Source organism: Pungitius pungitius, chromosome 2 (genome assembly GCF_949316345.1).
Source record: "Pungitius pungitius chromosome 2, fPunPun2.1, whole genome shotgun sequence".
NCBI lineage: Eukaryota > Metazoa > Chordata > Actinopteri > Perciformes > Gasterosteidae > Pungitius > Pungitius pungitius.
The window spans coordinates 15,638,549-15,652,126 of NC_084901.1; the positions used below are offsets into that span (position 1 = coordinate 15,638,549).

General features: G+C 45.7%; 2 protein-coding genes across 2 annotated transcripts in view; both read left to right on the forward strand.

Moving 5' to 3' along the window:
* ldb2a (LIM domain binding 2a) overlaps positions 1-5,735 on the forward strand; it is a 43,935-nt gene extending 38,200 nt beyond the window's left edge. The window contains exon 6 of the mRNA XM_062558623.1: positions 3,953-5,735. Within this exon, the coding sequence (XP_062414607.1) occupies positions 3,953-4,215 (263 nt within the window). The 3' untranslated portion in view covers positions 4,216-5,735. The remainder of the gene's footprint in view (positions 1-3,952) is intronic.
* A 3,625-nt stretch (positions 5,736-9,360) lies between these two features.
* Positions 9,361-12,146, forward strand: LOC134107153 (aspartate, glycine, lysine and serine-rich protein-like). The gene is made up of 5 exons (XM_062558630.1): positions 9,361-9,541; positions 9,651-9,716; positions 9,779-9,865; positions 9,988-10,310; positions 12,129-12,146. The coding sequence occupies exons 1-5, from the start codon at positions 9,487-9,489 to the stop codon at positions 12,144-12,146; spliced, it is 549 nt and encodes a 182-aa protein (XP_062414614.1). The 5' UTR covers positions 9,361-9,486.
* Positions 12,147-13,578: the final 1,432 nt, after the last annotated feature.

Here is a 13,578-nt window from a genome sequence, read left to right on the forward strand (position 1 = left end):
CCACTGTTACAGACATTAGAGACCTTGGTGCTGCAGGTATTCTAAAGATCTGCATTACATGTTAATACAGAAAACACTCCGACCAAGGGCCTCAACGTAACCATTAAAATGTTTTCCTGCTCTAGTTGCTAACAGCAATATTGAGTAAAGCAAAACAAAGCTACTTTCTAGAATATAGTTCCTTGGGTTTGGGTGAATCTGGGTGGTTTCATCTCTGCACTTAATTGTATTCTATTCTTGGGTCGCTTACACAAACACGGCGTGCTGACCCGCTGTGCGCGTCTCGTGGTCGGCCGTCACATCATCCTTCCCTCTCTCCGTCTCACTCATTCACGCTGTACGTAACACGCACACACACAGACGCACACACACAGACGCGCACACAGCGTGTGCAATTGTTTTCTCTCCAGAAGGCCGTTTGGCTCCGTGCCAGCTCTCATTATCACCGATATCTGTACACAGCCTTCTCTCGGCCCCTTCCTCCGACGCTCTACTCCATCACCGACGCCCTCTGCTTCCACCACCTTCTACACACACACACACACACAGACACACACGTCTCGTACAGACTGGCGGCGTGGCCGGTAACACGCTGGTTACATATGTTGCGCGGGTGCCGTCTTTGTCTGAGAAGTTGTTCGTTTGTGGCTGAGCTCAAGCCTACGTGAGCCCAATGACAATAAGGAGTGGACCCTCGCATGGAGGGGGTGCGAGGGAGGGGGGGGGGGGGGGTGGGGGAACCAGCGCCTGGAGGAGAAGAGAAGGTGCGGGGGGAGGAAGGTGGGGAGGATGTGTATGTGAAGGAGCGAGGGGGGGGGGGGGGGGGGTGGAGAGGGTGCACTCATAGAATGCACAACACTGACCTCTATTGGCCTGATTGAAGGGTTTATTTATGCAAGAAGGCCTCCTGCAGCTCGAGTGTCTTCGGCCCAATCCTAATCCTAATCCCAATCCTAATCTCCCCCCTGTACGGATTTTTAGGCGCGCTCCTTCTAACTCCGTGGGGGTTTGGTTTGGTCCCATTGTCAAGTCGTTGAGTGTTTGAGGGCTCTCTGGCAGACATTTTGAGCCCTTTTATGAACCCTTTTCCCTTATCAAATGCTGACTTTGCCCGAGGGAATTACCCACAAGTCATTGCAATGTAATGTTAAAAAACGGGATAACCAGTGAAACCATTGAGCAAAAAAATGGTAAACAAAGAGGATGGCACATGTGTCTTGAGACTGTCGTATTAAAATGTATGTACATAAAACGTTATGCATTTGAGATATTGGGAAAAATATCAGTTTATTCTTTATTCTTTATTTTTAAAGATTAGCACCATTTAAAGCCTTTACAAACTCTTGCACACAACCACCCACCAGGTGACGTCAGTTGCATCCCCGAGGGTTCAGGGTTAGTGGAGACATTGGGATTTGGCTTTGCTGTCACTCAGTCAGTGTATTTGAAGCAGATATATAGATTAAACCAAAATGGGCTGTCTAATGTTGGCAGATTGGAGATGATTTGCATTTACAAAGTTCTCCACTGAGCTTAGAAGGACTTGCCAGAGCACAGTGAGAAAAAAATACAAATTTTATTTTTCTATGCATGTATTGAGACGCAAATGAGTCTCGCACGGAACTTGTTTCATTTATTTAAGGGTTAATGTCTACAAATCCTCTTTGAACAAGCATTTGTGTGTCCATGAACCTTCACTGTTGCACCGGTTCCTTCGTTAACATGAACACACGTGTCATTGTTAATATGGACTCAATGCCAGACATAGAATTGAGCTCAAATTCTCACAAGGGACCAAATATATTTTAATCCGCTCCAGAAAATAGTCTGCAACAAATGCACATGACTATTGCATAAATAACGTTCAAAATTCTCAATTTTGCTAACATTAGCTTAACTCTGCTAACGTCAGTTTAGCGTAAGTAAGTGCTGCTTAATCATCTTTAAAAAAGAGCAATCTTTTACATCTTCAGTAGAAACAAATACTTTAGAATATCTCTATAATTATTATTATTATTATTAGGTTGTATTTTAATAACTTCTTTGCATGTGGGACAGTTTTTGTCCACCGACCTCCTTGTTGTCACCACATTCCCGCCATGTTGTCTCAAAATTCACACATGTTGTTTTGGAGGCACGAAAAAAACAAATATGTCCTCAGTGCTTCTCACCGCTAATCCCGGGGGGAAAAAAAGAATTAAAATGCTAATGACACAGTTCAGTGAATTGAGGGAGCAGGGAGGCGTTAATCGCTGCGACGCTCCATTCAAAGCGCCGCCGCTTAGCTAGCGCTAAAGCTAACTCTTAGCGGCTGATGAGTAGGAGAGTTGACAGTATTAATTAGCTCACAATTAGCGCTCCCCAGTCTCAGACTAGCCACCAGCTGTTATCGTCTGAGGGATTTATTTATTTTTTGGCCCAAAATTGGCCAGAGGTAGGTTGACAGGCCTCCTCACAAAAACAGATGGTGAGTGCACGGCATGTTAGCAATCAGCACGTTTTTAGCTAATGACTTAATTAGCTATGCAAATTGACAAATCAGTGTGGATATTGTCATTTAGTTGAAAAGCTCACCTAAATTAATTAGCCTGATTAAGGCATAGTGGGGTGTAGAAGTGGTCGCTGGGGGGGGCTTTCGGGGATGGCTTCAATAAATAAACGGAGTTTTGTACTCTTCATCTAAAGGGGGGGGGGGGGGGGGCGGTGTGACGGAGGGGGGAGTTCAAGTGCGCCAACTTGTCTCGTTGTGTTTGTCTGTTTACATCAGTGTTTGCCGGAAGTCACCGCGTGTGTGTTTGTCTACTTGTGCGACCCCTGGTTCACGCGTGAGCTTCACCCCGAGGTTAATCTACATTCAAGTGCCCGAGTTCAGGTGCGTCGTTCTGCAGAAATCTGGGTCTGTGTGCCAGCGCCTGTTTGTTCCCGTTCCTGCAGGAGATCTCTCCGCCGCGTTGACACACTTGGCCGGTGATGCGTGCGCTCCATTTAACTGTACAGCTCCTTCCCAGGTTAGGGGGAGGCAGGGGGGGGGGGGCAGCAGGGAGACGCTTAGTCAGTCAAAAGGAGATGAGAATCGCACACACACACATACACACACACACACACACACCAATAAATACAGGCATGATTCAGAGCTGATTAATTGTTTAGTTTACACCTGAAACAAGAAATAAAAAAAAAAGAAGCAATCTGTCCTGGACTCCTCTCAAGAGTCAGAAATAGAGGCAGATAATGATTGATGGTCGAATCTCTCTCCTTCGCATCCTCTGACCCGCTGTGAGAGGGCCATCTCTGTGAAACATGTCTTACATGATGAGTATTGATTGGGGGGTGGGTACAGAGCGCTGAAGGGGGGGGGAGGGGGGGGATCCGCTCTCTGTACCGGAAGGTTTTCATTTGCGGCGGGTGCTTGGAGAGGGGTCGACTGTTAGGGACGGGTTCACTGGATACACCATCGTATAAACGCTTCGGCACAAACAAACACACAGGGGGGGGCAGATTAAAACTTTGTAGATCAACCACTGAGGACACTTTCGCTCCTGAATGACATTTAGACCTCGCTGAAGTGTCAAACTACAAGACTTAGGACATGCATGTTCAATTATTTAACGTGGTCTTCTTTTGTGTTGGATGTGCATTCGCTTGATATTTAGATGGTGATTTGGTCTCAGAATTAGATGAAACAGATATGCATTCATTTCTTCGCTGCTAATTTCTCTCTCACTTAAGCATATTCATTTTAAAGTCTCCCTGAGGCTAAATGTGCTTGGGCCTGCACAAAACTGAAAACATGTCATGGGTAACCGTGTAAAAATTGATTATATTTGTGAAAAACAGTTCTAAAGTTAATCTAAAAATTCTAAATTGGTAAGATAAGCTCAAAATGTCTTTAGTAAGGAAAGAAACATGCAATTTAGTCACGAAGAAAAGGCGGTGGAGAGCCTCCGTGTGTAAACGCTCTCTACGTGTCTCCGCCCACTCCAGGACGTGATGGTGGTCGGCGAGCCGACCCTGATGGGCGGCGAGTTCGGGGACGAGGACGAGCGCCTGATCACCCGTCTGGAGAACACGCAGTACGACGCCACCAACGGCCTGGACGACGAGGACGACTTCAACGGCTCCCCGGCGCTCGGCAACAGCGCCCCCTGGAGCAGCAAGCCGCCCGGCGGCCAGGACAGCAAGGCCGAGAGCACGGCGCCCCAGCCCTCGCAGTGAAACATCAGATTACGAAAAAAGATCCCCTTGCCCCACCCCCATCCCCAGCCCCCCCCCCCCCACCCCCCCATGACCCCCTGAGGGCAGTGCATCTACGCCTCACAACATTGTACTGAATCAGAATCTGCAAAACTAACCACCGGCAATTTCTTGCCAAATGCATTCTGGGTATTTTTTTCCCCTCCTCCGGATCATCTGGGAGAACAATGGGGAGCACCAGAGACCACAGCTGCATACGGCGCGACTTCCTTTTGTTCTCCCTCGGACGCGAACCCGTCGTCCTGTGGAATACTGCAGCTGACCGAAGACGCAAGAAAAGACTAAGAAGGAAAACAACAAACAAAATAACGAGCTCAGCTGCGTTTTTTTTTTTTTTTTGTTCTCAACAGCCAATGGAAGAGTCCAACCGCATTGATGACGAATGAATCGGTTTTATTGGGAACTCATTTGGCCGTTGTTTTTTCTTCTGCTGTTCCTGTTTATTTCCATTTCCAGCTAAGAGGAAATAAAAGTCCTCTACCGATATGGACTCGTTTCCAAACGAGGGAAAACCGTGTCCCGGGATTGTTTTTTCCACATTAGTGCGGCCGTCACAGATTGTGATTTCATGCAAACCAGTTTGATTGTGTTCGTGGTCTATTGGTATTTTGCTTCTCTCAGAATCCTTTGCAGTCACGTTGTAATTCTGCGCCGATCAGTATGTGAACTTTGCCGACACGCATTGATGCATTAATGTTGATTTTTATTTTTCATTTTTTTGCCCCCTCTTTGGAAATTGGACTTCTCTCCCTTTAACGACCTACTCCCAAACTGATACTAAAGCCTTTTCCTGCATGATTTCATAGGATTTTTACTTGGTTTGATATATGTACTTGTAAAGAAAATAAAACATCGCTCTGATTATCCTTTTGGGTTCATCAGTTTGGGAACACTGTTACAAGGTTTGTAGCTCTGTAAATAGAGGTGGAATCTATTTTGTCCACTGTAAATCAGCCACTGAAACCAGTTTGAATATGGCAGCTGTTCTGTTTTGTACAGGAGGTTCAGGTTTCTGTCGGGTGGTTCGGATGGACTCTGGTTTTCTGACCTCTTTAGCTAGTGCGGAACCAAAGCCACCAAGTTAACACTTACAAAATCATATTTCTTGAATATTGGGTGACATGAGACGAGAACAATTTCACGCACAGATTATATCCCATCCATCCCACAGAAACAGTTGGACATTCTATTATTTGTGCGACTATTTTATCTTGAATTGATGATATATCCCTGATCTCTTTTGTCTGACTTTTGTTTGAACATTTTCGAGAAGACAGCAACATCTGTCTTTATACAATTGGATCTATTGGGTATTTATTTTGTGCATTTGTAAGGAAGCTAACACATTTCTAAATACGTTTGAGCCTAGTATTATTAGACACCATTTGTACATTATAAAGCAGAGGTGTTCAGTGTCATATCTGATGTCTGGTATGTATGCTTTACCATTATGTGTGCCAATAAAACGTAATTACAAAAGATTTGAATTTGATTTGATCACATGCATCATGTGTGAAGTCAGCATCTGTTATTCTATTTATTCTATTCACTTATAATGTGTGTGTCATTGGAAAGTCAAAGAAGTCACACAAACCTCCTCATCAGATTGGATAAATGTAACTTTTTGAAGAAATCCAAATGTTTTAGGTCCAAAATCTGAATGTCATCCGTCCAAAACCAATAATTACAAGAACATTTAACAATGAAACGTAATAAAAAGGTATATTAGGTAAGATCTGCATTTTATCATCACTATATTGATCCCTCATCTACTAAACTGAGTGGGCTGACTTGTTCTGCTGAGAAAACGCAGTAAATGAACAAATATATGAAATACACTCTGCAAAGTTCTCCAGACAACTCGGAACCAGCCACGGCCCTGTTGTCAGGTAGACTTCACCGCCAGGACACTTTGATGGAACTTTGGCGACACCAAGTGGACGATGCAGCACCATTTAATTACTTTAATTATTGTGGCATTGTTTTCTCTCTCTGTCACTATTAAAAGATTTTAATCTGGGATTTTCACTGCAAAGCCAGTGTCCTTATTTATATCAAATAATGCCATTATAAGAATACACTTGGCGTTGGTGTATTTATTAAAGGATTTCAATAATATTCCTATTATTATTAGTAAAGTTATTTATAACATTAGTGTCAGTATCAGACGTCTGTGCTGTGAGTGTATGTACTCATTGAAGTATAAATGCGTCCTTTCTGGTGTCATTTAAGATAATCAATCTTTTTTTCTGTTATTTCTTATTGAAACAAATGCATCGTTTTAACGATTTCAATTATGTCTTTATCCCTTTTAAGTTCTTTGGAAAAATGGAAAAATCTTTCGAATAATGCAGATTTTCTTTGTGAAAACAGTGCAAATTTGGCTTTGTGAAAAATAAAATCAATTTTCTTTGCCACATACACACACTGGAACCTCTGGCATATCTGTAAGCACATTGTAAGACCCAAACATGGCTACTCCAACAACCCCCTCTACATGTCTCGATGTGCTATGCAGGAAAATTGAGGATGTCACCACACCTCAAGACGGACACAAGACTGAGAGGAGAATAAGAAAGCGCATTCTAATATGGAGAACAGCAGGACTATTGGACCAATCACATATGACACCCCTCATTACAAAAAGGAGACAGACCCTGATGAAAATCCCTTGCCAAAGACGGGAGGGACACCAGATGTAAACTCAGCATTGACCGACCACGCCGTGAGCATTCTCACAACACAAATAGAGAACCTCGCCGACACAGTGAAAAGACACTTGGCACCTTGGGGAAGAACTCACTGGGAACAGCATGCACACACCGACAAGCAGCCATGAAGCCAGCTAACAGAAAAGCCCAAACCCATTTCTCAACGCAGCAGGTTCTGGAGGACGCACCGCAACCCCCCCAGCGGCCGTATGGCACCAGAGAGGAGAGCCCTCTGTCAAACCTTCTCGGCTTTAAGCGGCTCCAGCGGAGATCGCGTGCGCAGTTCAGGGAGACCAGAACCCACCGTTGGTCTTACCAGGAGAGGAGGGTGAGGGTGAAGAGGAGACATGAGGCAGTACAGACGTCAAAGTGCACGCTCTTCCTGACCACGAGCCCCTCACCCACCACGCAGGACCATTGAGGAACCACGTGTGTACCTCAAGAGAACTGCAGACGCGCGGGAAGCCGCAACGGGATGCCGCCACTGATCAAACAACCAGAGTCCTACAGGGGCTCCCCTCATCTGTTGAGACCAAACTCAGAGAAGCAGGTGGGTTTAGCAAGCCTGTCTGATGGCGTGTAGAAAGACCATGTCACTCACCAGACAAAAATGTACATGGAGAAGCAAGAGCAAGAAGAGGTAAAACAGCCGTGGAACTCCGAGGGCTACAAAACGCAGCAGCCCGAGCGAGCAAAGCCCAGAAAAGAAATGCCGGCCCGTAACTGACCTCGCCGTCCAAACTCAAGCGTTAACACGAAAAGAATCAGATGCACTGGTTCAGCAAGCCACTCAACAGTAGACCCAAAGAGCTCCAAGGAAGAGACTTACAATCCCTGTGGGAAAAGCTATGAAAGTGTTCACTCCCGCAGTGACAAACATTTCACTGGCACTACACCATCTAGGCCTCTTTAGCAACATTCGCATGGCATCATTATAAGATACTTGGAGTCTCTGTAGATAATTGGACCACAAGTGTGCCGTATAGAGTGGTGTGCAATAAGCTCTAAACAGAGACATCTTCACTCCATCGATACACATACCAAATTTGCACAAAAGAATGTTAGCGTGTGCATACATCTTACGACATTACCTATAAATATCATCATCATCATCGGTCATCTGTTCTGTAATGAAATGTCCAAGACATTTTACCTTATCACAGGCAACAAGGTAATTATCAGACAATTTAAAATTAGGGAATTTTAGAATTCTGTCCTCTTTTTTTCTACCAAGTAAAATAGCACTCTTACTGGCATTGCATTTTATATCATATAACATGTATTAAGGAGCTCCTGGAGACCAGCAATGCTTGGCCTAAAAATCACAAGATCATCTGCATACATAATATGATTCATTAAGGCATCCAATCATGCACCCAGTATTACAGGCTTTCAACTGCTTGGAAAGATCATCAATTTATACATTTTACAGGACTGGGGACGAAATCCCTCCTTGTCGGACACCATTGCTGACCCCAAATGGGGCTGAGAACTTAGGTACCAAGGACTTCTTCGTCCCCACAGGTGAGAGTGGCGTGGAAATACGTAGTGTTCTCTGTTCTCCCTGAAATGAATGTGGGATATTTTTTTTCTTCATTAAATTCTTTTCAACCTTTACGGTCAACGCTGCCACCTGGTGGCCAAATCAAGTCATTGCTTTTGGAGGGTCACGTCGCAGCAAACTGCCACCGTACTTTTTTATTTTTAGTAGGGGTAAGTGAAAAATCAATTAACAAAAGTTTCGGTCCATCCCCCCTCCATCGCATCCGCGATTAACACAATGGTTTCTCTCCACTAGAGCTCGCTGTGAAGTAATACAAAGTCGGGTTGCTTCATCTCAAGTCTTTCCTTCAGTTTGCACACGGTAACAGGTGTTACACCGAAATCTGTGACCCATCAGGAACTGTGACCGCAGAGGGCGCTCAAATGGGTCACGTGATTGGCGACGACTTGTTTAGAAAGTTCATTCTGTGATTCCGCATAAGTGATCAGTCCGTTTGTTTAATCAGAGATTTTTTGGTAAGATATTAGAGGATTCACTCCCCCTACGACACTTAACAAAATGTATGCTCTTGCCAAACCAATGAGACAGAGTTTTACAAAAACGATCAGGCGGAGAGTGAGAAGGGAAATAAACCCTTTGCACTCTTCAGAGATTGAAACAGAAATCGTTAAATCTCAGAAACCAGCCACTGATGCGGAGGTGAAGGAATAAGGAATAAAATAACCAGTTATATTTTAGTTTAACATCCGTATATCTATCTGTATACATGTATCGATAGATGTATACCCTCATCGGCCACTTCATTAGGTAAACCTTGTTGGTAAAACCCCCCGTGACCTTCTAAGGATAAGCGATATAAAGGAGTCAAATGTAGGTGAAAAGAAGGGCTGCATCTCAACGAGCACTGATTCCAGAGAGACAAATACAGCTGATCAGCAACACCTGTGACACCTGCAGGATGGGTATATGTAACCTGCCACGTGGCTCAGATTGCATTTCCTGTTGGTGGCTGCAGTAATGGGAGCATTTTGGGCCTTGATTGTTGCTGTGCTGGCTCTCTGGTTTACCACAGGTATTTCTGTTTGTTCTTTAGTAAACTTCTATTCAGTAAATCTGCAGTGGAGTATAGTACATGTAGGTGATGGGGAAACATTTAGCTTTAACACCTGCTTTATCCATAGGCTCTGGTTTGCCGGTTGGTGACACAAATGAAATGCGTAGCAATGGACCGCAGAGGACAATGAGAGGTAAGAATATTGGGTGACTATTATTTTAGCTTCATGAAACTGATTGTAACCCTTTACTCTAGATGTGTCTCCTAATGACCCCTCCATAAAGAAGGTCCTTACGCTTCAACAGTCCCATCAGTCTGTGTTCCTGAAGAAGTCAAAAGAAGGTGAGCTTGTTCTGCTTCTCCCTACTGGGTTCATGTTTGTGTACGGCTTCGGTTCTTTCATTATGTGGATCATTTTAATGAGGCTTTTTGTATTTGAATTTAATTAATTGTCTTTACTTCAGTTCAACTGGAAACCAACAAAGTGGCAGTTAAGCTATCTGCCGTCTACCTGGAAGTTGTTGAACATGCGCAGAACAGAGGCCGCAAGGACAGCAGCAACGTGGGCCACAACGGCACATTAGGGGACGACGGCGGGAACGCGGGCAACAGCACTGTGGGCGACGACGGCAACGCAGGCAGCAGCAACGGCACCCTAGGGGACGACGGAAACAGCACTGTGGGTGACGACGGCAACGCAGGCAACGGCACCCTAGGGGACAACGCCAACGCAGGCAACGGCACCCTAGGGGACGACGGCAATAGCACTGTGGACGACGGCAACGCAGTCATTAGCAACAGCACTGTGGGCGACGACGGCAACGCAGTCAGCAGCAACGGCACCCTAGGGGACGACGGAAACGGCACTGTGGGTGACGACGGCAACGCAGGCAACGGCACCCTAGGGGACGACGGCAATAGCACTGTGGACGACGGCAACGCAGGCAGCAGCAACGGCACCCTACGGGACGACAGCAACGCAGGCAGCAGCAACGGCACCCTAGGGGACGACGGCAACAGCACTGTGGGCGACGATGGCAACGCAGTCAGCAGCAACGGCACCCTAGAGGACGCAGGCAACAGCACTGTGGGCGACGACGGCAACGCAGTCAGCAGCAACGGCACCTTAGGGGACGACGGCAACAGCACTGTGGGCGACGACGCAAGCAGCAACGGCACCCTAGGGGACAACGGCAACAGCAATGTGGGCAACGGCACCCTAGGGGACGACGGCAACAGCACTGTGGGCGACGACGGCAACGGAGTCAGCAGCAACGGCACCTTAGGGGACGACGGCAACAGCACTGTGGGCGACGACGCAAGCAGCAACGGAACCCTAGGGGACAACGGCAACAGCAATGTGGGCAACGGCACCCTAGGGGACGACGGCAACAGCACTGTGGGCGACGACGGCAACGCAGGCGGCAGCAACGGCACCCTAGGGGACGCCGGCTACAGCACTGTGGGCGACGACGGCAACGCAGGCAACGGCACCGGCACGCTAGGGGACGACGGCAACAGCACTGTGGGCGACGACGGCAACGCAGGCAGCAGCAACGGCACCCTAGGGGACGACGGCAACAGCACTGTGGGCGACAACGGCAACGCAGGCGGCAGCAACGGCACCCTAGGGGACGACAGCAACAGCACTGTGGGCGACGACGGCAACGCAGGCGGCAGCAACGGCACTGTGGGAGACGACTGCAACAGCACTGTGGGCGACGACGCAAGCAGCAACAGCACCCTAGGGGACGACGGCAACAGCACTGTGGGCGACGACGGCAACGCAGGCGGCAGCAACGGCACCCTAGGGGACGACGGCAACAGCACTGTGGGCGACGACGGCAACGCAGGCAGCAGCAACGGCACCCTAGGGGACGACGGCAACACAACAGCGGCGTCTAGGCGGGCAGCAGTAAGGGCGGCGACGACTCGGGCAGCACCAGCAACTCTACCTAGGGTGACTACGGCAGAAATATCAGCAGCAACTTCGCCCAGGGTGACGACGCAAGCAACAACTTCACCCACGGTGACTAGTTGGGCAAGAGTTTAAAATAAAACGGTTTCTTTAAATGTTGTCTTTAATATTTCTTCTTGGGGTTGGGTGCAAAATGGCTTCATAATGAGAACCAGCACGGATTCCAGCGAAGAGGCTGAATTAGCGACTTGCATCAGTGGCACATGAATTTGTATAGAAGACTAATGTATCCTAGGAAGTCCACCATTGCTCTAACCCATAGCAGCTCATTTGAGGTCTGACCTGAGCCAGCGCTAATCAGAACTTACCAAAAGTAAGGCTACTGATTAACGAGGGCCATGTAGCGGAGAAGGATTTGAAAAGATTTAACCTATGGGTGGTATCAAAAGAAGAGCAATATTTGCACCTTCAATTGTTCTCCCTTGGTTTTAAAAGACACCCAACTATGAATAGTCTGCCTGCTTGACCAAAACAAAATACTCTCAAATGGCTATGATGCTAAAATGTAGGCATTGGATAACAATTGAATTTCAAAGTTTACATTTGTACACTTTTTCACCATCTCATTTGTTTTTCTGGCTGCATCAGTGCCCAACTTTCCTCAAACCACTTACTGCTGTGTCTCAGTGTCTGGACACACTATAAGCACTTAAAATCAGACCGTCTCTCCCAAGATGGATCGCATTCAGACGCTAGCACACAATGCTACTCATGTGACGTAAGCACACATACTTTGAAATGTCAATCGAAACAAATTTACAGCGATATTATGCTAATCCACACCACGGTAAATGTCATCTAAAGACATTGATGCAGTATGTACCTGCTACCACATATACTGTAATATGTCTATGAGGTACCGCTGTAAGTGTACATGAACTACTGCATGTGTAACGGAGAACTAGCTTTCTAACTTTAGCTACTAGCTAACGAACCTCAGCTTGTGTTGACATGATTACCAGTGTTGGGAAAGTTCACTTTCTACATGAACTAGTTCAAAGTTCAGTTCAGACATTTTAAAATGAACTAGTTAAGTACATAGTTCAAACTTCAAAAATGTTGAACTAAGTTCACAGTTCCAAAAAATTAACTAGTTCAGTTCTTTTTTTCCATACGTTGCTTTTAAAAATTAATGTTACAGCCCAGAACCACAGACAGCAATTATTTGATCAGTTTTAACACTGAAGCTATGCATCAGATTTAATCTTCATATCCAATTTTGAATCCTTATCCAACCAGGGTTCACATTAGCATTGAGGGGACAGCATTTCCCCTTTGTTGCTTTAATGTTGCTGTCCATTCACTCCACACTAGCAGCAGCTGCAGCGTTCACCCCTACAGTACATTCTCAAACACATGCTGCTTGAATGGTCTTTTTTAAATAAGGAATAAAAACACGACAGTTATCATTAAGGTGCAATTGTTTGCAAAGAAAGGTCAGATTCCTCCCATCCTCACCGACCTTGTCAGTAACTTCATAAAACTCATTTAAATTATTATACGCCGCCTCTTTGCCACACACAGCTGTCGCCTCCATGCATTTTTTTTGATGACGCATGCGCGGTGCGACGCTGGTGGCTGGTGTTGCCAGATCGGGTGTTTTTTTCGCTACTTATTAAGGCGCGTTTACGGTGTGTTTTCTATAGAAATCTGGCATCCTATTTGAACAACGTTAACCTTAAAGAACGTGCCGTGCCGTTCATAAACACCAGAATGAACGAGTTCACAGTAACGTTCATCGGGCATTAATACAGTACGTTCAGTTCACATTCGCCAAAAATATGAAAGAGTTCATGAACTATCGTTCAATGAACGCGTTCAGGCACAACACTGACTACAGCTGATTATACTAGTACTACACTTAGTGTAGTATTTCTACTGCTAATACCACTAGTACCACAAATAAAACCATAACTACTTATAATACTACAAAAATAAATGTTTAAATTCACAGCTTTCATTGTTTCTGTATTTTTTCAAATTCATATCAGCTTCTCCCCTTTCTGTATTTTTTTGCAATTCTTTCAAATTAATTTCAGCTTTTCCTATTTATTTTGTTTCAGCAATGTTTAGAATT

What these genes read in the sequence shown, in the direction of transcription:
- LOC134107153 (XM_062558630.1), top strand. Translation starts at nt 9,487, where the DNA reads ATGGGAGCATTTTGGGCCTTGATTGTTGCTGTGCTGGCTCTCTGGTTT. An exon ending in GGCTCTCTGGTTTACCACAG is followed by an intron (nt 9,542 to 9,650) that starts GTATTTCTGTTT and finishes CTTTATCCATAG; the next exon opens with GCTCTGGTTTGCCGGTTGGT. An exon ending in CCTGAAGAAGTCAAAAGAAG is followed by an intron (nt 9,866 to 9,987) that starts GTGAGCTTGTTC and finishes TCTTTACTTCAG; the next exon opens with TTCAACTGGAAACCAACAAA.